The 26,184-nt window shown below is 39.8% G+C and overlaps 1 protein-coding gene and 1 long non-coding RNA gene across 3 annotated transcripts; one reads left to right on the top strand and one right to left on the bottom strand.

Annotated features, from left to right (window-relative positions):
- The first annotated feature begins 18 nt into the window (after positions 1-18).
- LOC111065643 (protein CREBRF homolog) lies at positions 19-25,246 on the top strand. 2 transcript variants are annotated; one of them, XM_022353916.2, is made up of 6 exons: positions 19-133; positions 6,346-6,407; positions 21,940-24,042; positions 24,146-24,401; positions 24,464-24,589; positions 24,667-25,246. In XM_022353916.2, the coding sequence occupies exons 3-6, from the start codon at positions 22,021-22,023 to the stop codon at positions 24,774-24,776; spliced, it is 2,514 nt and encodes an 837-aa protein (XP_022209608.2). In that variant the 5' UTR covers positions 19-133; positions 6,346-6,407; positions 21,940-22,020; the 3' UTR covers positions 24,777-25,246. The 2 variants fall into 2 exon arrangements, with proteins under 2 accessions (XP_022209608.2, XP_022209597.2); XM_022353905.2 differs by lacking the exons at positions 19-133; positions 6,346-6,407 and adding an exon at positions 12,370-13,164.
- On the bottom strand, positions 19,323-19,865 carry LOC111065646. The gene is made up of 2 exons (XR_002607023.2): positions 19,615-19,865; positions 19,323-19,549 (listed from the first exon to the last, which is right to left on the bottom strand). It is a non-coding gene; the product is annotated as an uncharacterized LOC111065646 (long non-coding RNA).
- Positions 25,247-26,184: the final 938 nt, after the last annotated feature.

Genomic DNA, 26,184 nt, shown 5'->3' on the forward strand with positions numbered 1-26,184 from the left:
TAAATACAGAGTCTTCCCGTCTTCACCTGCGACCTGTCGAAAATCAGCCCAAAAAGTCTTTGATTTGTTTGAAATTTAATTTAATTAATTAATTGAAAGTGTGTGCCCGACTGTGGCTATCAATTTCAAGCGGGTAAGTTGCGTTTAATATTAAATTAAAGCCATTTAGATTTCTGCCTCGTAAGCAGTGTGTATGTAAATAGTGCTGCTGCTGGCTTTGTTTCTGTTTGTGGCAGCGAACAAAGCGTAACAATTTACTCACAGAACCAGATGAGAGTGCGTGTGTGTGTGTGTGTGAGTGTAAGAGTGTTTGCCCCGCCCCCGTTAATTAGCATAAAACGCTCGTAACCACAAAAAGCAGCAGCAGCAACAACGATAGAGAAACGTGTTGTTGCTTGCATTTTCCAAGCGCACACGCGATTTGTATGAGAGAGGAGGCTCTTCAGCTGCTGCTGCTGCTGCCTGCCCTGCCCTTCGCCTTCACCCATTGTCGGTCAGCCGTTGGAAACCTGTTTGTTTTGTTTGCTGCTGCTGCTGTTTCTTGTTGTGTTGTGATTATGTGTGTGGGGCAGTCTGCAATTTTCATGGCCTGTGCAAAAAACCGAAAATTGGCGCGAAAACTTTTCCAGCTGCAGAAAATGTGTCAGTCAGGCAATCAGCCAGCAGGCGCATGCATGTCCGTTGTCTCCATTTCCATCTCTCTGCGGGTGCTTGGGTGTGTGTGTGCGTGTGTGTGCGAAAGATGCATACTTTGCATTCATCTGTATACCCCCTCCCACTTTGCTCTGCTTCTTTGTCTCGCTATATCCTGCTTTTTGGCATACAAATGAAGCTTCCGCACATGGTCTTCATTCATGGCACTGACTGTTAACTCCCCCTCTCTCTCTCACTTTGTGTTTGTTTGAATGGAATGGACGTATGGAATTCATCGTAAATTGGGGAGCATGTGATAAAACGAGAAATTAGTGTTGGTAGCCGTCTGCACAGTGCCATCTGTGGCACAGCTTTGACTTTATTTGCGTTAAAACGAAGTTAACCAACACCAAATAAATCATATATTTCTCTCTGTCGCACTGCTTGATTTTACCATAAGGTTTTAGAATCATCTGTCCGTTAGTTCCTTTTCAGGTCTAGTGGAATAGGCCATTATTTGGTCCTAAATTATACCATAAGCTTCAACAGAAATATTTGATTATTTTTGAAGGGTATCATAACATCGACTTGTCGACTTTTGCCTTATTATGGGCTCTTTGTTGGCCTGTGTGCCGTGTTCTTTGGCCATGAGCAAGTTCCTTCAACTTTTTGGCTCTTGTTCGAATCTGCTCGGGGATCTGCTCCACCTCTAAGATCGCCATGTTCAAGTGCGCGCGAAAGGGATGCAAAGATCCCTGGGGCGCCCCCCCAAAAACAGCAGAAAACGTAGAAAAGTTTATGGGAAAGGCACCCCCAAAAAGAACCTTCGCAGGTCCAGAAACATCCCCCAAGGCGAAGCTCAACCCTTGTCCTTGGCATTTCTACTTGCATTTCCTTGGCTTTTCCCGATGCTTCCTTACTCTCGTTTTTTTTGGGGGTGTGCTTCCAAGGACCCACTGACATGACATTGTAATGGTGTGTAATAGAAATTTACACACATCTCACGCTGAGTGTATGGCGGGGTGTGCACCCCTTAGATGGGATGTCCTTCGCTGAGGGGTTGATTCGCTATTGTGTGGAGTGGATTTTTGTGGACCGGGCTACGAGTTCTTTAAAGCGTTTTTTAATTCCTTTACATGGGCCAAAGTTATTCAAATTCCCTTTGTTCCGAATGGGAACTCTGTTGAATGCCGAATGGGGAGGGAATCTCATTTCTCTGTAATTTCCTCTCTCTGCTGCTGCTGCTGTATGGCACCACGTGCTTAGATTTTGGGATTTCTGTTGGTCCTGTTGCTATGCAGGAATTCAACATCAAACTGGAAATCAAAAGAAAATCTTCCAATCAGTTGGTCTTTTCCAATTCGAATGGACTCTGGACTAATTCCTTAATTATTACCTCAAAAGGAAATTCAAACTGAGAGGGAGACAAAGAGAATCCTAATATGTACGTACACCCCGCTAGGAGGAAAAAAAAACAATCAAATTTTCATAATTTTTCCTGGCCATCTGCCACGTAGCCTTAGGGCACATCTTAGAACAATGCCACGGCGCTCTGCTGGAAACTAGTTTTCCCCCTCGTTTTTCTTCTCTTTTCTAGGGGAAAAACAGAAGGCAAATGCCTTGTAACCAGTTTTCGCTAATTTGTGCACACGTGCAAATCCTTACACAAAAGATTCGATCCTTTTGACAACGAACTGGTTTGGTTCCTTCCCTCCTCCTTCGAGACGAGAGACAAAGTGAAAGTGTTAGGTTCAAAGCGCCGCCGGGCCATTGACACGGGAAATTAAGGTTAATTCATCAAAATATGAGTAAAAAGTTGTCTTGTAGAAAAAATACATTTTTCTTGGCTCATTTGTCGCTTGGATAATTGGGATTTTTTTCGAAGACATTTCCGGGGGTTCAAGTGGTGTCGAGATGATGCAGCATTATTATATATCATATATATGAGAAAATTGGATGATTATAAATGAGAGTTTAAGCTGCGGTTCAAGTGCAGGAGAAGAAGTGAAGAAAGCTGAGATCAAACAAGGGGATCTCCTTAAAAAAGGATCAATCGAGTGAGAGTTATAATGAATATAGGATCAAAGGGAGAATTTTTGTTTAGTAATTGAAATTATTGATTAATATTATGCTAAGATTGGTGTAGTTTCAAGTTTAAATATCTTAAAGAATTATTTTAAAACATTTTTTTATAAAAACTTAACCGACAGCCAAAGCTGCTGGGACATTCGGCTGGCCTTTGTAAAATCGTGTGTATTGCTTATATATAGTTTATAACATTTATCATTAGGTGGATAGCATAGGATGCTTCATTTTTCCACAAAAAAATACTTGATTAGCTGTCTTCGTTTCTAGTTTGTTAGGGCATTATACATTATAGCTTTTTTCTTATAGAATGCAACAGGAATTTAATTTAAAAATTGACCTAAAACTTGCTTGATAATAGAGATCAATCTTTGCTCCCCGCGTAGCCTTGAATCCAATGAAATTATACCTTCAATCGCAGCTTTGAACCATAAATCATGGGCCCGGCCCATTGTTCCCTTATTAGATTGTTCTACTTGCCCAACTGCTTACAGAACTTTGTAAGACAGCAGACAAAAGAATGGTGGAGAGCCGCCGACAGACAGACAGCCGCGCTGCCCTAGATAAGCATGAAAAGCATCCTGAGTTCTGAATACTGATAGAGGACTCGTCCTGCCAAAAAATTCAATTTCCAGTTTGTGAAGAACAAAAGCACAGACGGAACCACATATGGATCAAAAGGCATTAGGCGAAGACAACTCGAGGAGAGCGGGAGCAGGAGAAGCAGATCTACTGAGGAGGAATCAGGACAATAACAACAACTAGGGAGCAAGGGACAATGATATGGAAGCGCCTGCCTACCCTTAGCCATAGTTTTTATGTTTTTATATTTTATGTTACTTTTATGTTTTCCCAATTTTTCACGTTACGGCTATAAAAACAGTTCCCGATTTCTTTTCTTTTCTTACGTTTGTTTTGTTTGTAGCTTAGGTGCGCCGCCGCGCTTTCCTTTCCCCCCTTTCCATTTCCACTCGATGGAAATGTAAATACGAAATTTTAATAATAATTGAAATGAATTTCCCTGCAAGCAAACGTAGAAACGGAGGGTTGTTGGAACCCCATTTGAATGATAAAAAACTGCATGCGGCAACCCACAGTTAAGTATGTAATTTTCTGCCATCCCATATGCAGATTCCGCAGAGGGTTCCATTTCGCCGGAACTGCCACTGACATCGATGATTTATAAACTGTTTTTTAATCGTCTACGACGCTGCTTGTCGCCTGGCTTCCCATTTAAATTTAAATTTCAGTTTCGGTAAACATTCTCAATCGAATCTGTGCAGTAATTGAGCGCTAAAGAGCGTGGAAAATGCTTGGAAAAGGGGGAAAGTCCGGAAAGTGGAAGAAAACCGTGGAGAATATTTAATTGAAGTGACTCGGTAAAGAGTGTCAACTGTACTCGGGATAATGATAATCGCTTGGAACCAGAAGAGAAACTTTGAGTGCCAGAAAAATGGGGGAAAATATTTGTATGATGGGACATATACTTATATCTGTAATGGGGTAACTAAAGAGGGAAATATGAGCCAGAGGAGTATCATCTTTTTCCCCATCTTGTACGTAAACATGAACGTATAACAGACCCTAGACTAAGAGTTTCAAAAAGAATTCAAATGGTAGAATTTCGGTATTTGAATTTCCAGTTGTAAAATGTTAAAACTTCTATTTCCTATTATTTTCCCACCATTTTTCCCGCTAAATAAAATCATATTTAAAATCAACAAACTGTATCTAATGGATTTCCTACCCAATCACTTCTTTCCACGTTCTTATCCACCCACAGAACTCATAAAAATTTGCAAGCTTTACTGTACTTTTTTTTCGCTGTTTCCTTCCTTTTTGGGTTGCATTTTCCACTTTTTTCCGTGGCATCTACGAGTATTATTCAATGGTTTGTAGTAAGGGAAAACCCGCTTACTCCTCTCCATTCATAGAATCTTGCTTCTTGCCCGCCAGCGCTTTTCCACCCCGCGTCGTTTGATGGCCAAACAAAAAGTTAAATCGAGGAAAAAAAAACAAGAGAGAAGAGATTTCTAGCGATTGAATGAATATTCTTCGTGGCATCGGGGTTAGTTTTTGAGGGTTTTCCCCCCCTTGGCCGGTGGTTATCTTCGAGGATACTTTTTTTTTGCCAGGATATTTCTCTTGTGCGCCGGCTCTCCCGCATTGACTGGCATGCTAATACCCTGCACACGTAGAGCATAAGGGTATGCTCGGCAATGAAAGAGATTCCGCACATAACTGATATTCGTAGCATAAAATATTTTGGCACGGATCACATCGGATATCCCCATATAAAATATAGAAATAACCAAATGGTTTTATGTAAACTTTAAACTGTACCAAAAATCCATAAATACATCTGGCTGTAGATCGGTAAGGGACAATGAGATCTATAATTTCTACTGTTCTCGTGCATTTTCTTGTGCAGAATTCGCTTGTGCGTCCCGAGTCGGGCATCAATGAGCCCCATATCAAATATAAGAATTTTCATGCAGTTTCCTTTACCATTATGGGTAGCGATGATCGATTCTATTCTGTTACTCTGACTAAGGGTATCCTCTAGTCCAAAACGCACCTTTTCTTGTGTGAGTGCGGTGGTTCATCCTTGTGTTTTTGGTGGTGGAAGTTTATGGGTTAGAAGGTTGTGTTGTGCCAAAACGCCGCCACCAAGCAACCTGAGAGCACATCTCCTGCCTGAATCGTGACTCGGGACGAGAGACGACGAGACTCTCTAAGCATTCCGCCGCTAGACGCTGACACAGTTATTGACTGCAATTCAGACAGGTCGGTTGTGTCATTGTCGTCGTCGTCGGTTCGGTTCGGTTCTCGTTCGCGGTTCGTCCTTCTTGTTCGCGTCGCGTATATTCCGGTTTGTTAGGGTTCCGTCCTTCGGTCGTGTTGTTTCTTCTGTTGTTCTGTTGTCTAATCCTTAGGATAGAGTTGTTCAAGCATTGTATTTAATCAAAAGTCTCCGTTTACGCGTCGTTTGTTTTCGTTAATCGCATTTCGTATATAAAAATACTGTCTTTATTTTTGCTTGGGTAAGTTGAAAGGAGTAAATCCCTGTCCCTGTCCATGTCGCTGTCTTCCGTGTGTCGGCCCGCCGCCGCCTTTAACCTTGTCAGTATGTAGATGCAAGTGCTATCCATTAATTACACAAAGCAGCTATCAGCAGGCTATATAACTACATATGTATATATCTTCTGTATATATACATATGTATAAACGATCCATAGACCGTCTGTCGCTGTCGCACACACACAAGTGAGTGTGCTGCAATTTTTATATCTGTCGAGTCTACGAGTGCAGTTTCTCTTTGTTTCGCTTTGGATTTGTTATAATTTCAACAACTTCCGCATTGTCAAACATATAGGAATGGCTCTATATATAAAAATATATATATATACCATACATATGTATATCTTCTGGCGTCGTCTGCAATCAATGAACCAGCCTACACACACACAGTTCTATACTTATACAAAAACTAAATTTCTGTTTCGCCCCAATCATTTATGGGTTTTTGCAAACTCATTTTTGGACTTTGTACCTTTTCCACGTAGAATTCCAAGTTCCATTTGGCTTTGAAATTCAATTTTTCTGTATTCCTTATTCCATTTACAGGTCTGGCATTGAATAATTTACACATTTGGAAAGAATTACAAAAGTAATTTTTGGTTGGAGAGGTAAGTTTTCGATAATTAAGGGGAACAAAAATACTTCCTGTATGCCTACACATATACATATGCATATGAGGTCGGGTAATATAGTGGAATGAAAGATATCCCATAAAAGTGGTTGTCAAGTACACTTGACACATCTCTTCCGTGATTAGTTTTAATATATATATATATATTTTAATAAAATATATTTAGCTCTTTTAGTTCGGTTTAGTATTCTTACTTTTCATTAGTTTCTGTACCACATGACCAGTTCAGTTAAATGTGTCACGCGGCATGCGGCAACGCCCCTCGGTCGGCTTGCATTTATTCCAAGGCTCGGCGCATAATTATAGTTGATAGGAAATATTATAGAAAAAAGATTAATAAAGTGAATCATCAATGCATAAAGGTATGGAAATTTTAAAATTAAAATTTTAATATAGATTAATATTATTCAGTACACAAACAAAATTCAAAATTGTTTTTTCCCTATACAAGATTAAAGACTAAAGCTTAAGCTACAATTTTCAATTTCCCCATAAAAAAATCCCCACAAATACTTAAAAGCGTTTCCATTTAAAATGACTTTTTGCATTCCATCGATTGCACACACATTTAATTTCATCAATTGATTATATTTAGACTTGAGCTTTGTACAATGTCTGCCTCGCGATGACGTGCGTTATTAGATAACGATAATTCCTAACCATGCTTCACTGCAGCACGAAAAAAAGAGCAGAAACCAAAATGCCCATACAAAAAAAAGTAGTAGCCTCATCAATTGGCCCTGAACTTGACTTAAGTTGATGGGAAACAAAGTCAATGCCTCTAGAGCTCTATGGTCCGATATATTGTGTATAATATATAAATGCTAAGTTGCTGAAAATATTTTGCTGCTTTATTTTATCAGATTTTTTGTGTACAGTATTTTTGTTGTTGTTGGCATTTTGTTGGGGCCATTGAACGTCGTGGCGTTCGGCAAATCAGCAAAAAGTGCGAGAAGGGGGAAAATCAAAATAAGAAAATCAAGAAAAAATTGTTTATATGAGCTAGCAAAATTGTAAAATGTTTTTGTTGTTTTTCCTATCACATGCAAAGTGCATGTGAGCATTCCCACATTTTGGAGTGTTTTTGAATGTTAAGGGAAATGGCTCATCGCTGCTCACAGAGTAAAGGGTAGGAGTATATTAAATTCGTGTGAATTTATGTTAATAGCCAGAAGCAAGCGTATGAACTACATATATCCACTATATAACAGTGATACTTTATTCACACCTTGGCTTAGCTTTTTAAGCTACTGAAATACATATCAATAATATATAGAAACAGAATAGCGGGTATCTTTTTGTGAGCCACATGTGACTTGAAAAAATTCTTCCGCCTTGTTTTTGATGGAGAATATTCAATAATATTTTCGTATTTTCGTATTGTGACGAGCCAAATATATTGTCTATTTTTAATCTAGCACGACAAAAATACTATGTACATTTAACGTTTCTTAAGTGTTCTCCAAGCGTAATGGCCCCTATAAGACGATATTTTGAGATATGAGAGATGTTGGGTTTTAAAATTGGAAATCGATTTATTTCGGGACTGAAATTTAAGATTTCGAACAATTTGCCAGGTTTTACTGTGCTATAGGGAGGTGCCTTTTTAATGTGGATAACCGTGCCTAAGCGACAGCAAGACGATGGAGAAATGCAAGTCGACCGAGAGGTGCTACCGCATAACCCACAAAGTTCCACAATTCTTTTCCCCTCACAGAATTTCCTTTGTAAAATTTAGTTTTGAACAATTTTAATTTAAAGCTGATCAAGAGATTCCTTAACATATAAAATTAAGTTTCTAAAGTTCGTAGGTTTCATATTTTTTTGACAGTATTGTTTTTCTTTTAAATTTACTTTGAAAAATTTTAAACTTAAAGTCGACTAGTATATTCTTAAAATTCCCATGGTTCTAATATCAACTCAAAATACTGGGAACTACTTACTGAGAAAAAAAAAACCCTTACATCCCTGCCCAGATAGCCGGCTTCGTATTACCTGATAGAATCCAAATTCTACGAATTATGATGGGGGGAAAACTTAAGGGTGGTGCTTTACCCAATTCCACAAAACAAAACAACATAAAAGCTGAAAGAACTCTTGCGCCTGAGCGAGAGCGATAGTGTAAAAATGTCTATTGTTTAAATCCAGACCCTAGCCGCTCCCCTCTTAGGTACCTCTTGGACCACGTCTGGGGGGCCTCTTGTGCCAATTTCCTTATGATAAACATAAACAAATCGATACGCGTCACAACAACGTCTATAAAGAGGGCAAGAGAGAGAGAGAGGATGAGAGGGACTTGGAAGGACTGCTGCGGCATCAGTATATAGACTAACGAGCTTTGTGTACACATTCGCCGGTTGCCCCCACGCAAAACCGCCCCCAAAGGTTCTGAATATATAGAGAGAGAGAGCGCCATGATGGAAAATTACGACGCAGAATTTACGTTAAGAAGGATGTATCCAAAAGCAAACGATGGATCCTTACACTCCCTATCTGTCTCCCTCTATCTCTCTCTCTCTCTCTCTCTCTGGGTGCTCCCTACGCCCACCACCACCCACCAAGCGATTGTCCTTGAGAGTCTGCTATGGATTGGCATTTTGTTATGCTTCTGCACATTCATAACAAAAACAAAATGCGAATAAAAAATCAACCATCGAGAGTGAACCAAATACGCAACATCACGAGCAAGCTCAGAGAAAAGGCTTACCGAGAAAAGCTTACGGGAGCTTTGATTGGGTTGCCAGATGGTTGTGATTAAAAAGAAAGCGGCTGGGTTCCCCCATATTAATTAATTAATTAATTAATAGATATTTATGCTTTACCACGCAATCAAATTACGAAAGAACAAACAGAACAAAAAAGCGACGCGCCTTTGCATGAAGTAAACGGCCTAGAAGCAACGCCCAGAGGACCACCGCAAAGGACAACGCCCACAAATAGGCAGCGCAACAACAGCCGTTATTCAAGGTCTTCGAGAAGCTTTGCACTGCCTTGAACTTCCCCCCAAAGAGAAAGTGAAAGTGCGTCGATAGGTATGGTGGGTGGGGGATGAGATGATAAGAGAGCAGCGCGATTCAGGGCCAAGCCCTATGAAACCCGAACCCGAGCCGCCCACATAGCCCCTATGGATGTGTACATATGTGTATGTATTGTGCACTGAAAAATATTTTGTACATATCCTTCACATGTGTACCTGTTTTATTCCACACCTGATTGAACAATTTGGATGTTGCGTGCACTACTATTTCATCATTTAGATCTTATGGCATTTGTATTTCCTTCAGTGTATGATATGTACACTCCCACGCGGACGCTGTCGGGCATATTGGGAATATTTTGTAAATAACGAAGCTACCAGCCGCCCACGTCCTTGACAATCATTTAACACATTTCCCCCCCTTACATACATACATATGTACATATTATATGCATGTTGTGCTGTTTGGTTGTCGTGGCTGTTTTTGAGTGGGTTGTGCGTGGGATTTGACTGTTATCCTTGTTGGCTCCCTATATATCCCTGAAAATACCATGGACGTGGCCTTTTGCTTCTGCTGCTACTGGTTGTGGGTGTGTGTGTATTGCTTATGTCGCCATTTCACATTCAAGGACATTGTTGTGATTTTCCGGGACAACTGGGGGGAAATATATAAAAAAAGAAATTCCGTGCGTCAGTTGGTTACTTTCCCCCCTAGATTGGATTGGTGTTATCCCCTACTCCCACACTCCTGTCAGCATGCCATATACATGATTCCTGTTCATTATTTGTGGGAATAACTTAATTTCATGGAAAAGCGATGTTGCTGACTTTATTTGGGCGATTTTTGGAGGGGATTTTGTGTTGTTTATAAGTTCCGATACAGGATTAAACATTTTTCTTTTTTTAAATGAACTATTTTAGATTATAATCGATAGAATTATATTATCTGTTTGCGATCGGATCATGATAATGGCCAGTATGAAGAAAACTTCATTTCCTGCCTCCTTAACGCTCAGAAACTTAGCAGCCGAGGGTTTATAAAACAAAAATTAAATAAATAAAACAAAAATCTGGAAGCAGATAGAGATAACATATTTCTGATATATATTTACATATTACCGATTGTGGTGCTTGGATCCATATCCATGCCCAAAGGGTCTTGGTCGGGTTTCCCCCATTACTCATTTAGTGCAAGTCAAGCACTTTGCAGTTTTGGATTACACTCCAAATATGACGGATTGCATCAGCCGATTTGCCTCCTCCTCCCTCCAAAAAATTAAATTAAAAAAACTAGAATAAATAATAAAGAGCAAAAGAGGAAGGCAGAATAAGCATAATATACAAAAACAAATACGAATACGAATGTCTGAGTGTAGGAGAAATCAAACCGATAAAAGGAATTAATATTGTTGGGAGCAAGTTCTTGTTTCTGTCATCGTTTCTTGTTGATTGTTGAGCATTTTTTGTTTATAAACAAACTAATAAAATAAAGAATTCAGAGAGAGAGAGAGAGGGGGAAAAAAGTGCAACGTCAGCGTCTAAAAACGTTCGCTTTTTCGCTAGAATCTGCTCTATCTTGCGCTTTTCTTTCCTATAAATACTATGTGCATTTTGTATACCAGATACATAGATATATTATTGTTGTACTCATTCCAATGCTGTAAACAAGTTTTATTTTTACTGTTGCGAAAAAAAAAAGGAATCAAAATCAAAGCGCCAGACAATTTCATAACACAAATTTGCATAAAACAAAAACAGAAAATAACAAAGAAAACTATATAGAACGGGGGATAGTCGACAATGCGGATACCCCCCAGGTATCTGTAGCATATTTTACTCATTCTGCCTGCAAGGTACTGTAATGGTTAGGAAATATTAGATATAGTCGATCGAGATCGATCTATTCAAAGATTTATTCCTTATGGGTTGGCTGTTTTGTACATTCTTTCCTAATACCTTATACCTTTGTACCCCACGAATACCGAGTATAATGAGCATCAAAAGGAAAACAAGCCGAAGTAAACAACAAAGGTGACGTCAAAAGACCGAGAGAGAGAGAGAATAAAATAGAGAGCGAACTTCACACAAGAATCAAATGCACAAAACAGATGAGAATAATAAAACCGAAAGCAACAACAAAAATACAGACTGTACTCGGAGCTTTTTTTTGTGGTTCTAACTTACCCGCCGCCGCCCCCGCCCTTGCTTCGTATGGGCAGTCGAATGGAAAAGTGGAAGTGAAAGAAGCAACAGACAACGCTGGCTATGCGAGTGTGTGTGTGTGTGTGTCATGCGCACTCAAAGCTCCACTCTCTCTCCTTCTCTCTCTCTCTCGCTCCCTTGCTCTCTGTGTGGACACAATCAAAACAAAAGCCAAGCGGCAAGCTTTTCGCGCTCTGGCTTTTAGTTTTGTCGCGGAGCTTTGTGTATTTTTTATCTATCGGTCAAGAACAGAACGTTTGACGAGGCGAGCGCAGAACCACACAAAAACAAGAATAGGGGAACAAAAAGCAACAGTGCACAAAAAGAACAATTTATATTGTTAAACGCGTGCTGCTGTTATTCCACAAAACAAAACTCACACTCGCACAGAGGGAAGAGTGTGAAGAACGAAAACAATTAAAATTGTACAAAGCAAACAAAAAGTTAATAAATGTAAATAGTTTGCTGGTCCATAATTCAATTAACAAGTAATTTAAAAAACGCGCGCGCAATCTGCACATATTGTAGAGTGAGCAGCATTAAATTAAACACAAAAGTTCGAACTAGTTTTTTTTACCGAGGCAAAAGTCGATATAAAAGCCCCCTAATTTGCATAAATAAATAAACCAACAAACATAAACGCTGCCAAACTTGATGAATGCGTTGGAATTTGTCCACAAAACGTACATAGATACACGTATATACACATATATATATTTACATACATGTGTGGGTATACATATATGTATAAGTATAGCAGCCGCCGACTGCTACCCCACACACACGACGACTCCAAACAACCCGAAAGTCGCCGAACAACACACGAACGAGGCGCAAAGCTCTCGCGTTCTTGCTCTCTGGCGATCATCAATCGGTCCGGTCTTTCTTCCCCCTCAATCACATCAGATCACACAGCTGGTGAAGTCAGTCGGAGCCAGCAAAATTGACAACAAGTCGCGAAGAACAAACGAAAATATTATGAAAATTGTTGTAAATTTTTGCCAGTAATTCCAAAACAAACAAAAAACCAAAAGTGACAACGCGGAAAACATATACACATAATACAAATACAAATAATATCACGAAAATAAATTAAGTGACTGACTGGCGACGAGCTGATAAGATTTACTTATCAAAATTCATACTAAAGTGTGCGCCTAAGTTCTGTGTGTTTTGATTATACATAGTATGTGCAGTCGTCGTCGTGCTAATGTGCTTCATTATAAATAAATTTCTGTCTTAATCTCAGCCACATGTGTGACCCAGTTTAATGAAAAAAGAAACAAAATAAAACTGAAAAATACACAAGCAACAATGAAATTTACATATAAGCGAGGCCCTCCCCCTCCTTAATTTACGCATGCCCATGCATAATAATTAATTGTTGTATTAAAGCGAGTGAACAATTAAACAGAAATACAATTTCAATTAATTTACAAACATCAAGGAAGTAATATAAACGATATTTACAACAAATCCAACAACAAATACATTTTTTTTCGGTCTTGTTTATAAACCAACGAGGTGCCAAAAATCAAGAAGATATATATATAAGGTTGGTAAAATTTAAAAATCGTGTTTATACCTATGAATATCTATATGTATGATAGGAAAAATGTTTAAAGATTAAACGAACGATCCGAATAATTCAAAAAAATAAATCCACAACGAAAATTTACAAAATTTAAACCAAACATTAAAAAAAATGATGGGCTATCAAAAAGATCTGGTTTTCTGATAGCAGCGGTGGGGGCAGGCAGAGGCAGAAGAGTGAGAGACAGCGAGGAAGATCCAAACCGATTCCATATATTTGGTAGTATTATTATGATCAATGATCATAAGTTGAGCTTTAGCCTCGTGTTCTACAAATACTTTTGTGGTGTGTCCCATTAAAAGTATACAACATAAACCCCAGATAAGTCATGACTTTCTTGAGGAGTATTTATTACAAGTTTTCGATTCCTACCTCCCCCACTGCACGCCATATACTTTTCTAAGCTGACACATTTTGTAATTTACGATCCCGCCGAACCAATTAAAACATTCATTCGAAACAGTAAACGAAAACTGACACAAAAAACCAGAGTCTAAGATCTCTCCCCCTACTTCCCCCAACGCCAACCATTGTAATGCGAGACCAAACAAAACCTAAAAACCGATCTGAAGCAAAACAACAACAAAAATATAAAGCAAAGCATAGCACATAGCACATAAGTCCGCCTATAAACTTTAAACATTCTCAAGTTTTATTTATGTATCGGGAACACACACACACAACACACCACACTGTTCGTTCAAGAGGCCATTAAGCCAGAGCTCAGGCTGAAGCACACCAATAATAATAATTTTTTTTTTTTTGGGTATCTAGCAAGCTTTAAATTTCAACGAAATTTGAAGAAGGTTCTCCACAGCCCAACCATCTATTCTTTGCCTGCCATTTTAGAAAATAATCAGCACACAGAGGGAACAAAAGAAAATCAGCAAATTTTCCTCACTGGTGTATGGGCCACAAAAAAAATACAAATAAATTAAAATATAATTGATTTCAATTTGAATTTTGTTGCCTCGATTTGGGTTTTTGGTTTTGCTTGTTTGGGTTCAGTGTCAGTGCGAAAATTCAAGGTTAAAAACTGTTAATGTTGACTGTGTCTAAGCGAATACTAAAATGAAAAGACAACAAAATGTGAGAAAAGACAAAAAACCAGCCTAAAACCTGCCCATATACATATGTTGAGCAAATACCCATTATACCCCTCCCATCTACAGCCAGTTTTGAATCGAACCGCAGCCGTGGCACAGGCCGGCCCCCCCATTGCCCCTTTTGTTTCCTAAGCGCCACAATATTACGTATACAAGGCATGTGGAGAGGGTAAACTTTCAGCTCTGGAAAGCAGTCGTCGAGTGGAGTTTCTGGGATGCTGAAATTTTGGGATTATTTCTGTTTGTTTGTATGATTTTAGCTCCCTCAATGACTCAACAGTTGAGCGCACGATAAGAATGGTTGGAGGCCCCATAATTCGCCACAGAAGCAAATACACAAAAATATAAATTAGGGCACTGCTGACAGGGAAGAGAGTGACCGTCTGATTAGGATGTTGATTGAAGAAAAAAGCTCAAGTTTTGGGAAGGCATCAGATAGAGACATGCTTCATGAAGAACCCTATCCAAGATTCAGAGAATCAGCGAATAAAATTAACTTGGTTAAGTATTTACAATGGTGTAAACATTTTGTAGAATAGTACTTTAAATGCTTGCCATTCTGTATCCTGAAACTCTGTATAAATTGATAATTAATTCGATTGAACTTCTCTATCAATCAGTAGCAGAATTAATATCTCTTGAATACATGCATATAGATTTTCTATTCAGAAAATACAGACATAGTTCCTTATCATAACAGGTTCTAGAATGTATGTATGTATTATCATTCCCACAGAGCGGTATATCTAATCGCTTTGTCAATCGTATCAGTATATTATTTATACTATTTCCGATTCCAGAGATGATTTTTCAAGCTGAGATTATTTCACCATTAAGCAAATGAGATTCCCTTTAAAAGCATTTCCAATCGATTGGTTAAACTCAAATGAAATGTTCTGTATTTCTGTATATTTTATATTATTTTGTTATATATTCTATATACGGTCATTTACTTTTGATGGCCTTCAACTTTCTTTGTTGCCGCCGCTGCTGGGAGCCGGAGGTTTTTGTTTTTTTTTTTGTGATCTTTCCAGAGGCTGTGCTCTGTTCTGTTCTGCGGATGCAGCCATTAAGCAAACTTGTTTGCTTTTCTTTGAAATTTCTTCAACAAAAAATATTTATATATCTACAAATATACTACAATATCTATATAATTTTTTTTTTTTTGCCACTGAGTGCTGCCTGCCTGCCTGTCTTTTGCTGCCTCTGTGACTCATATGAGATTTTGTTTTATTTGTTTACCCCCAAGAATTTTGTGGACACTCACACAGCTATGGATACGTTTTGTGGGCAAAGCCCTTATTTTTGGGTCAATTCCTGGAACCAATTTAAATTCTATTTTCGTTACGCTGATAAACTATTGTCAATGGGGGGGCGGGAACACTTCCTGAAGCCGAAACGTATTGTTTTCATTTTTGCGAATTTTATCAACAGGCCGATATAAACATACATAGGTTTTCCATCTTTTTGCTTTGGTTTATCTTCAAATTTTGTCTCAGTGCCAAGCGATAAGATAAGTTTCCCGCAGCTCCCGCTCCCATTCCCATTCCGACAAATGTTTTGTGGAACGAAACAAAAATTTGCAAAGTGCCTCTGACCCATTGAGCGTATTACTTATCAATTCTCATTGTCGTTGTTCGTCCGGCACGCGGCTATTAGCTGATAAGAGGGCGGGCGGGACGACGACGACCAGGACAGCTGACAAACCAGACGCCTCTAGAGAGGGAGTGAGCCGCTGGGTCGATAAGAGTAGGCGAGAGAATCGCAAGTCTGGGCGGCTCACGTGTTCCTCCATGCCGCCTCACGCCTCCTCCTCCACACCGAGAGAATCAGCTTCAGACGCTCTGATCCCCTTTTTCAATTGCATTTTTATTTGTCGAACTGTCTGCGCGTCTTTAAAGTCACGATTTCTATTCAGAAAATACAGCGACGGCGGTGAGAGAGAGAGAGAGAGAGAAAGGGAGATCCTCCCATACATTCTCATATGTACATACGATTGATTGTACAAGTATTTGCTTAACTTTTCAGCCGACTTGTGCTAATTTCCCTTTGTGTGCTGTACAAATATGTTGCTAAATCGATATAAATTGATATTAATTATTTATCTATTAGCGAATCAGTGGGGAAGCAAACATCTTGTACTTTATCGATTGATTGTGGTTTGGGTCACTCTATTGTGAATGCTGCTGTGAAGCATTTATTATTATAAATTATGGTCTCAGTCTCGCGCGCTGTTACTCTTTCTCTCCCAGTGTGGCTTGGCCGTAAAGGAAACGATCTAACTCTCTGCCAAGGAGACTCACACGCTTAAAAATATCCTCTTCCACCCTAGATATAAGCTACTAATTTGGAATGGATCTCTCTTGAAATTCACAAAAAGTTTGACTGGATTTAGATCTTTTTTCTATTAAAATCTTGAAGGTTTAGTTAGAATAAATTTAAAACGAGGGACACTCGCTAAATAAATTCTTTTCCCAAAGTTTGGTCGCCTTGCAATGAAAATCTTAAAAATAATCCTTATAGACAGATAAAAGTTCTTACATCAAAGTTCCGATATATATATTCTACTTCCCTGAATTAGCCAATCATTTCTCTGTCTCTCTTCGGTGTCTCGGTGTCTTCCTTCCTCCATCGAAAACAACAATTTACAATTTGCGTCAGCTGTTTGTATAATAAGTATTAAGACAGTAAAGCAAAACAAAAACCGAACGCGACAGAGCGTGTTATATCATCAATTGCCCAGACATTTGCCCATGCTATGCTAAAACATTCCTCAATATATAAAAAATGTAAATAAAACTATACGAATCGAATCGAATCAAATTGAATACCCAACACGTGTGTACCTTCTGCTCTCTGGCTTGCATGCTGCCATAACATTTTGTTTTCTGTCTATTTTTTGCACACTAAAAATAAATCGAAGGAACTTGCACTTGGCTCTGCTCAGCTCTGGGGCTACCTCAACATAAATTTGTCTATAAATTTGTATGAGTGTGCGTGTGTGTGTGTGTGTGTGTGTGCGTGTGTGGGTGTTGCATGCAAAAGTTGCGTGTGGGGGGTGTGACTAAAATTAGAGCAAAGAGCGCGACACAAAGCGTAAAGAGTAAAGGTGTAGAGGTGACTTGCACAAAATGTGCAAGAACAAAGAAATGGCCAAAGACCAACAAAGCAGCAGAAAGAGAGACAGATGGAGAGGGAGAGGGAGAGAATGCAGTCCGAACATGTGACGGCGATGACGAATGTTGACAATAAAACAAAACAAAACGGACAGTAAGAGAGAGAGAGGTGGGCATGTGGCGGCAGATGGAAATGATAGAGTCGAGCACCTATGCGTAGAGCAGCTGCCCCCCACCGCCCTATCCATCCCCCACCATCATCATCATCATCGCCAGGCATTGACCACTGCCACTGACCCATTGATAATGCGGAACGGAAGTTGCCGCCTTCTGCCTGAGTGTATTTTTTGTATTTTATTTTAATTTGTGAACTTTTTTTTGGTTTTTGTTTTGAATTGAATTTTCGCCTGAGCTGCATAATATTGTTATCAATATGCAAGCGTAAGCCCAAGAAAAAGGGGTGGCAGAGTAGAATGTAGAACGAAGAATATGATTCAGCGTTGAATAGTAATATCGATACAGTTCTAGAACAGAAATGTGATCATAAATCGTAGCTTTTCAAATGTGACAATAAAACTGTTAGCGATAGAAAAGAATGGAGTGGAGAATACACAATTAAAGGAGAAAATTCACATCGAAATCGGTTTCGGGAATCTCTAAATTCATGGGCATATTAATATATAATTGAAATTTTATATACTGTAAGTAATTATCGATACATATCCGGAACAGAAATGTGATCACAGATCTTTAGAGTACAGTCATAGTTCTACTGTTCTGTTCACATTTCCTCATCCTCATCTTTATTTCCATAGCCCCTTGTGTTTTACAATCGTGCAAATATGCCCTAAGAACGCTCTACACTCCGTATCCGTACCGTACAGCAATCAACAATCCCAAGCATGAAATCCCCACACACACACACGTTAACACACATCCACATCCATCCCGACATCTAGTATAAATTCTGGCGAAATGTAAAAGCTTAGCCGACACTTTTGTTGTTGTTGTTGTAACAACCACAGACAAAACTCGCCAGAGTCAAGCAAAGCTACACACAAAAAAAAGCTTACTCTCCCTATATACCCTACACAAATGTACACATGCATATACATACATATGTTTGTATATATATATATATATATATAGATAAGTAGATTCTACGAAGATGGCGACAAAAGCAAATAGACGGAAAACATATGTTACTCTATGTGAGCACGCGAGAGCGCAGAGAGCGTTGGTGATAAGCAAAGAGAGGGGGGCGCAAAAGCTTTTTACAAGCGTCTGGTTTTTGTTTACAACTTTACGAGTGCATGTGTGGCTCTTTGGCTTGTTGCTGTATGTGTGTGCATCTGAGTGGAAAACAAAAGCAACTCTGCGATAAATTATACATTCAAAACAAAATATAAAAAATAAACAGTTTTGACCTTGAGTTTTGGTTAACATTTTGTGTGCTCTCTCGCGCGCTCTCCTTCGACTCTTCCACTCTCTATCTCTCTTCCAGAAATTGTTGATAGCAAGAGCCACGCTAACAATTTATTTTGTTTTTGTTGTTGTTGTACTATTTCTATTTGCTTTCTTTTATAATTGCTACATATGATGATTGTTATTGCATTATTTCATCGTGTGTTGAAATTGTTTTGGGCGGCAGCACATGTGTTTATAACAACGCTGAAAATTTATTTTGATTTTAATTAATTTTCATTTTCCTTTCCGCACCCTCCTAAATCACAAATTAAGTAAACGCTCAAAGTGGTAACTGGTCACGCCTGTGGCTGGAGATTTGTACTTTGACCCATTCGCCGGACAAGGTATTCCTCCCAAATGCTGCTGTCCACGTGCAATGCACACGGTCCGTGCTTAAAAGCCATATTGACACTCGGCTCAAAATTGTGGCTACTGTCTGAGAAAATTGATGCCATGTATTACATATAAAAAGGAAATATCAGACACTTGTAAACTGAGCGTGAAAAGTGAAATTCATTGAGTAAAACTCCTCCGAGAATTATTTGTATTGTAGCACTCGCTCCAGCTGCAATATTTTTCCGTAGAGCGTATAGCTGTGCTCTTTTAATGAAGAAATCCAGCTGATTAGAGTAAATATCACACGAGTTTTAGGTGACTCTGTGGATGTAGTAAATATATATAATATTTTGTACTTATACTTGGCATCTCTTCTGGGTTCTCACTCTTCTGCCTTTTCGGTTATCATATGCTTTGAATCAGATGTTCGTTTTGCCCCCTAAAAGCAGTTCTCTCTCCATCAAACATTTCGCGTTCATTAACTTTTTTTTTATACACATGCGGCTTTAGAGAGTGTTTTGTGTGTGTGTCTGTGTTGGGGATTTTTTTTTTAAATTGTATTATTCATTATATAGAAATGCTTGCTTAGCGTTGTTTTTTGTTGTTTCTCTTCCCACTTCACTCGCCTCAAATTGAAATGTTTGCTTGTCTTCTTTTTTTAAGATTCTTTTTTTCTGGTTTTTTGTAATAAATTCTTTTTTTGTTTTGTGTATTCCTTTTCCGCTTGTATTTCTACTTATGTACATATGTACATATGTATGTATGTGTGTTTATCTATACATATGTTTGATTCTTATTTAATTTGGTATATAAGCACCCCACTTGGTAGATTTTGGTTCCTATGTGTGTTGTTTTTTTACGAGTATTGTTTGGCCTTCAGCGCGTTCGACAACCTTTGACGAATATTAAACAATTTCAGAATGAAATAGCAATAGGCAACAATGTAAAGCAGCAACAATAAAAATAAAAAAAAACCAGAGAAACCAGAGGCAATCACTTAGTTAAAGTAGAATTCTGCCAATGTGTGGGTTTTGTATTCATTTATGTGTGAGTGCTCCCTCCCCCTACCAACATGTGACCTTCACTTGGTCCGGGCGGGGGGAGGAGAGCGTTACAAAGTTCAAATCGGAATGGAATGGTCGTGAAGCGAGAGGCGGCGCTATCAGCCGGAATGTGTTGACTTATCGTCTGTAATGGATGAAAGATAAGCAAAATGTGGTGGGGACCTCAGATACAGAGTTCATTGCAGAGCGTTTTTTTTTTCGAAGGAAAAACACTTGAACACAGTCAGTATTCATTCAATGGGGAGTAATTATAATTTAATAATTTGCCTACTGAAGAAATCATTTCAGACTGTGCCCAAAAACTTTCCCCCACTTCCACTGTAGTTCCAAAACTTTTATAGTTTGGAAACCTGATATAAAAATATACTTTCATGCAAAAAAAAAAAAATATACAACCCTAAAGATTAAAGCAATATGCTGATTAAGCACATTTGTAGTTTTTTCTCTTTCCTTTTGGCCAATCCAAGAGCCTACTCAACAATTTGTTGCTTTTGCTAGTGTGTTATCGCTGTTTAAAACAAAAACAAAAAAAACAATATAAGAGAACAACGTCAAAGGCCCCGTCTATATAATCTCCTCTCCATTCTTCCATTCCCATTCCGCAACACTTTGCAGATTTTTTTTGTGAACAACAAAATAGAGAAAACAAAACCTTAGAGAAATCATCAACAATTTTGTTTTGACCAAAAAACAAGAACCACTAAAAAAATACAATAAAGCGAGAAAAAAGAAGAAAAGAAAAAAAATAAACAACAATAATAGAGCGGAAAAAAAGAAACAAGTAAGAGAGAGGAAACTATTGGGTTTGAGATTAGGTGAAAGGCCTCGACCAAGAGGCGATGGTGTTGGTTCTATGACTAAAATATAAATTAGTTTGTTGACTAAAGAAAATACTATAATTTGTAGGAAAGTTGGAAAAGTGCATATAGTATTCGAGATTTATCAGAATTGGTGCGGCGTAATATGAATATCTTTAGACGTTTTGGGGGTGAGAAGTAATTTAAAATAATTGTTTTAAACTAAACAAAATTTAATTGTTTTAAAATTTTGGAGCAGTCGAAAAAAAAATTAAAACGAAACCCTTTTTAACTGCAGTCAAGCTTTAATGTGCCGCATCATGCACATGATATGTATGTTGTTTTTGTACCGTTCTAGCACATTCTCTTTTGCAGCTGTCACTTGTGCGTTCAGTTCAAATGTGTGGAATGGTAGGGGTTGGGTGTGAACCAAAATAAATACTTACTTTTGACCTTGATTGAAGCTTATCAAAGAGTTTCCATTAGTTGATAGTTGAATCTAATCCAACAGCTGGTCGTATCAAAAGATTGCACCCTACCCACTTGAGTGATGAATAATATTGATGGGAGTATGTCTCTTGGTTCCGGCTATAGATAGCAGCTGCATAAGAATTAGCATTAAGCAAATGCAGACAGAGAATTGGGGCATCAATCGACAAGTTGTTGCATTTTCCATGCCAAATGGAAATGCCAGTTGGCAGACCAGTAACCAGTGCTAGCGCCAGTGCCAGTGCCCCGCTCTCTGGTGGTCCAAGGTTGTCTGGCTGGGCATAATAAAACTCATAATAATGTATGCGTTTAATTATCTCTGCTATTACTGATCCGAACCGTTCTCTATCTCTCGTTTCAGACATCGTAAAGTGCGCCGGCGCACAGCCGGAGAATCCCCTCGCGGAGCACTCGGCAGAGTAGTTTCCTTTCGGGCCGTACGATGACAGAGAATCAGCTGTATCCCATGTCATCGGAATTCTTTGACACTGGGTCAAATAGCAGCAGCAATACACTGAAATACGATCTATATTCATTGGGATCGAGCGTTGTGGGTGCCGCCCTGCCCACATTGACCATTAATACGGGCTATGGGAGCAGCAACAACGGAGGAGTCAGTGGCAGCAACTGCTCGACGAGCACCACAAATACCTGTAATGTAATGCTTAGTACAACGGCCATAACCATACCACGTAGCAACAATCACAACCAGAGCCATCATCATCCGTATCAGCAGACGGATCTACAGACACCGCGACACCATCCCAGTCCGTTGCATACATTACCCAGCATGACGCACCAGCAGCAGCAACATCAGCAGCATCATCAGCAGCAGCAGCAACAGCAGCAGTCGCAGCAGCAGCAACTCCATCAACAGCTGCAGCAGCAACAGCACTCGCATTTGGCATTGGGAGAACTATCCGATTTTGGATTGGATGCACTGGATGCGGCCTCCCTGTCGCCCACATTGCTGCAGGATGTTAGTCTGAGTGCCGCCTCGCCATTGAGTTCCACGCTGTACAATGGCAACAGCAGCAGTGTGGGTGGAGGCGGTAGCCTGGCTGGCGGTTACTTTGCACCCGATATGAGCCATACACTCAGCCTGAATGTGGTCAGTGAGCTGCAGCTGCAGGAGGCAGTGGGCCAGAATGAGCTGCTGTACGAGATGACGCCCAATTCGAATGCCATGTGGAGTGATATCAGCAGTGCCATTATCCATACCAAACACGAACCATTTAGTCTAGACGATGATTACATTTTCCCCAACGACAAGGCTGAGATACAGGCCGCCGATTTGGCCGATCTGAATGGCGGTGACTTTCTGGATGTCATTGGTAGCATAGAGGACTTTCTGCCCCCGGCGACAGTCTCGCAGAGTGTCAATTTCATGCTGTCCCCTCAGGGTGCCCAGGGACAGGACTCGCTGGTGGCACCACCCATGGAGCTGCTTCAGCAGCAGCAGCAGCAGCAGCAACAACAACAACAACAGCAGCAGCAGCAGCAATTCATTGTCGGCAGCCTGCCGCAATTGCAGACGCTCCTCACACTGACCCAACAAACGCAACAGCAGCAGTCGAACAGCAGTTCCTCCACTAGTCCCTACGAGATCTATCACAGCACACCACAGAAGCCGCAGCAACAGCTAGCGGCCAGCTTCTCACCCGGCAGCCAGGCGTCGCACTCCCCATTGACGCCACCACCGCCGCCGCATGCCAATCGCTCGCAGTACCAAATGGTCAAGTCGCGGAACATGCAAGATCTCATCAAGAAGGGCTTTCCCATGTCTTCGCCGCCGGACCGTTCGATGCACAGCCAGTCGGCCGCATTGAGTCCGGGCGGTAGCAGTGGCTTTGGCAGTGCCGCCTCCGGTAACAGCACAGCACCGGATGGCAATGGTCCGAGCAGCAGCAGCAGCAGCAGTCAGGCGGCCGTAGTGGCTAGTAGTGTGCGCAAATCGTTTGGCTTTCAGGGTGGCTCCATGGAGAGCAGCAGCAGCTCGCAGCTGAGCCGACTGAGCTCGTCGGCGCCCACCCATTTGGGTAATGAGCAGATATGGATGCGACGAGAGCCGCGTCAGCATTTACTCTCTACCGGCTCGCTGGCCGAGGCCGAGAGCTTCTCATCGCTGAGCACGGGCAGTGTCCTGTCGCCGGAGGGCATTGATTTCTCGCAGGACGATGAGGATGACAACTCGAGCGAGAATAGCGACAACTATGATGACTTTAGCAGCGACAATGGTGGCGGATCTGGCGACGAGGACGAGACACGCACCTCCACGCCAAATCAATTGTCCAGCAGCAAGGGCAAAGAGCGCTTCTTCTGGCAGTACAATGTCCAGGCCAAGGGACCCAAGGGCAAGCGTTTGGTCTTCCAATCCAAGCTCGAGGATCCGCATTGTCTCAACGAGGTCACAGATCCAGTCTTCAGTCCCACCTGCTCTGTGCGCGGCATAAAAGTGTACAAGGTACCCATCCAACCCCACCCCACCCATAGAACAAATAGAAATACAATGCATCAGACACTAATTTTCTCTGTTTTTTTTTGTTATCTTTTTTGCCCCAAAACAGCACAGCGGCAAGGCACGTAAGGGCGATGGCAATGACCTCACACCGAACGCCCGAAAACTGCACAACATTGGCAAGGAGCTGGACAAACTGAGTCGCACCATCAATGACATGACCCCCGTTTCGGAGCTGCCATTCAATTCGCGTCCCAAGTCGCGCAAGGAAAAGAACAAGCTGGCCTCCCGTGCCTGTCGCCTGAAGAAGAAGGCCCAGCATGAGGCAAACAAAATTAAGCTATATGGCCTTGAAATAGAACACAGTACGTGAATATGCCTTAAATATTTTAAACGATTTTTAATGCCACATTTTCTCTTATTTTAGAGCGCCTCATCAATGGCATTGCCGAGCTTAAGCAGGCCTTGGCCCTCAAGCATCGTACCAAAAGTCTGGGCGAGCCCACGGAGGAGGTGGATCTGCAGATTGCACGCATTTATACAACGGCCAAAAGTAATTACTCAACGTTTGAATTCTCTTATAATTAACCGCATGATTAATAATTGTATTTTTTTTTTTGTTTTCTTTAGCTGGAGTTTGCATTGCTGGCGGCTCAACGGATTTCGTGAACAAAGTGCTGGAGAATATGCGCGGCGGCTTGCACAATGGCGGGCTGGAGGATTTGCGTAAATCATCATAGACCAAAAACCGAAACAGATTAAAAGCTAACGAACCGCCCATCAAGAATAGAATAGTCTTACGCAAAATTAGAGATGTAGAGAGGGAGAGATGCCGCAGATAAAACTAATTTTGTGGCAGGATGATAATTGGATTTCAGAAACCACCAGTCAAGAACCAATAAGAGAACTCAGGATGGCCCATATCCTGGCTGTAAATCTCCCCCCAGCCCCCCAAAAAAAACTCTTCTCAAAAAACAAATAAAAAAGTTGTTTTTTATGTTGTTTTTTTTTTTTGATAATGTTCTGCTGGAGTGATATAATATTGATAACCGATATATAACTGTGATTTAAAGAGCCTGGGCTTTCGTATGTTTTGTATGGTATGCAGATGAAGCCGTAAAAACCGAAGAACCAGAGCCAAAAAAAAAAACAAAAACAAAAGAAACACAAAATTCCTTTTGAAAATGAAACATTAACGAAACGAAACAAAACAAAACAAAAACCCGAAAAGAAAGAGGCAACCACAAACAAAAACAAAACAAAAAGCAAAAAAACACTAAGAAAGAAAATGAAAGAAAATACTACAAATACGAAATGTTGTTTAGCTTTTAAGTTTTGTTAAGGAAAGATGAAAAAAATGTCCAGGAATGAGAAAAAGGAATAGGGAAGAAAGTAGAGCAAGTGAATCGCTACCAGTTTTACCTGCTTAGCGCATAAGGGAAGATGGATAGGAATGGATAAACAGTTTCTAATGAAAAATAATGCTATAAATCATATATGAATAGGTTTATATACAACTGCGATTTAATTGTTTAAGTTTTACATTTTGCTATAATCAATGTATGTATATCTAACTAATTTGGTTCACTGTTTTAGTCTTAGGTTTTCTGATTGTGGAGAAAGAGCTTTTATTTAAAACATACATGAATAACACTTATCGGTAATCCTAATTGTTTTTGGTTCCCCCCCAACCCCACACACAATATTCAATTTAATATTAATATATTTACTGGTCCTAGGTTGTCAGTTTTTAAGTTTTTATGTCATTTTGTTAATGCAATTTTGATTGATTCCAATTGATGGATAACATAACATATACATATGTTTTGAGAAACTTGATTAATTTACTTATATAAATACTATATAATAACTATACTGTAAACATATACATATATACTATATACATATGCGTGGTGATATAATTTTAATTTTCCTTTTATGCTTTTATTTTCCTGATGTTAAAACTCTAGGTTTCAGATTCAAACCATAAACCTGAGAATGAAATATATAGTCTTAAGTTTTTTCTATTATCCATATACCTTCAATTACAAGATTAATCATTAGGCAGCCTTCTCACACACGTGAGAGTTCATTTATCAAGTTTCAATTTAATTTGATTTACACCCCTCAACCCCCATTTCGCGGGCT

Source organism: Drosophila obscura, unplaced genomic scaffold (genome assembly GCF_018151105.1).
Source record: "Drosophila obscura isolate BZ-5 IFL unplaced genomic scaffold, ASM1815110v1 contig_4, whole genome shotgun sequence".
Classification (NCBI taxonomy): Eukaryota; Metazoa; Arthropoda; class Insecta; order Diptera; family Drosophilidae; genus Drosophila; species Drosophila obscura.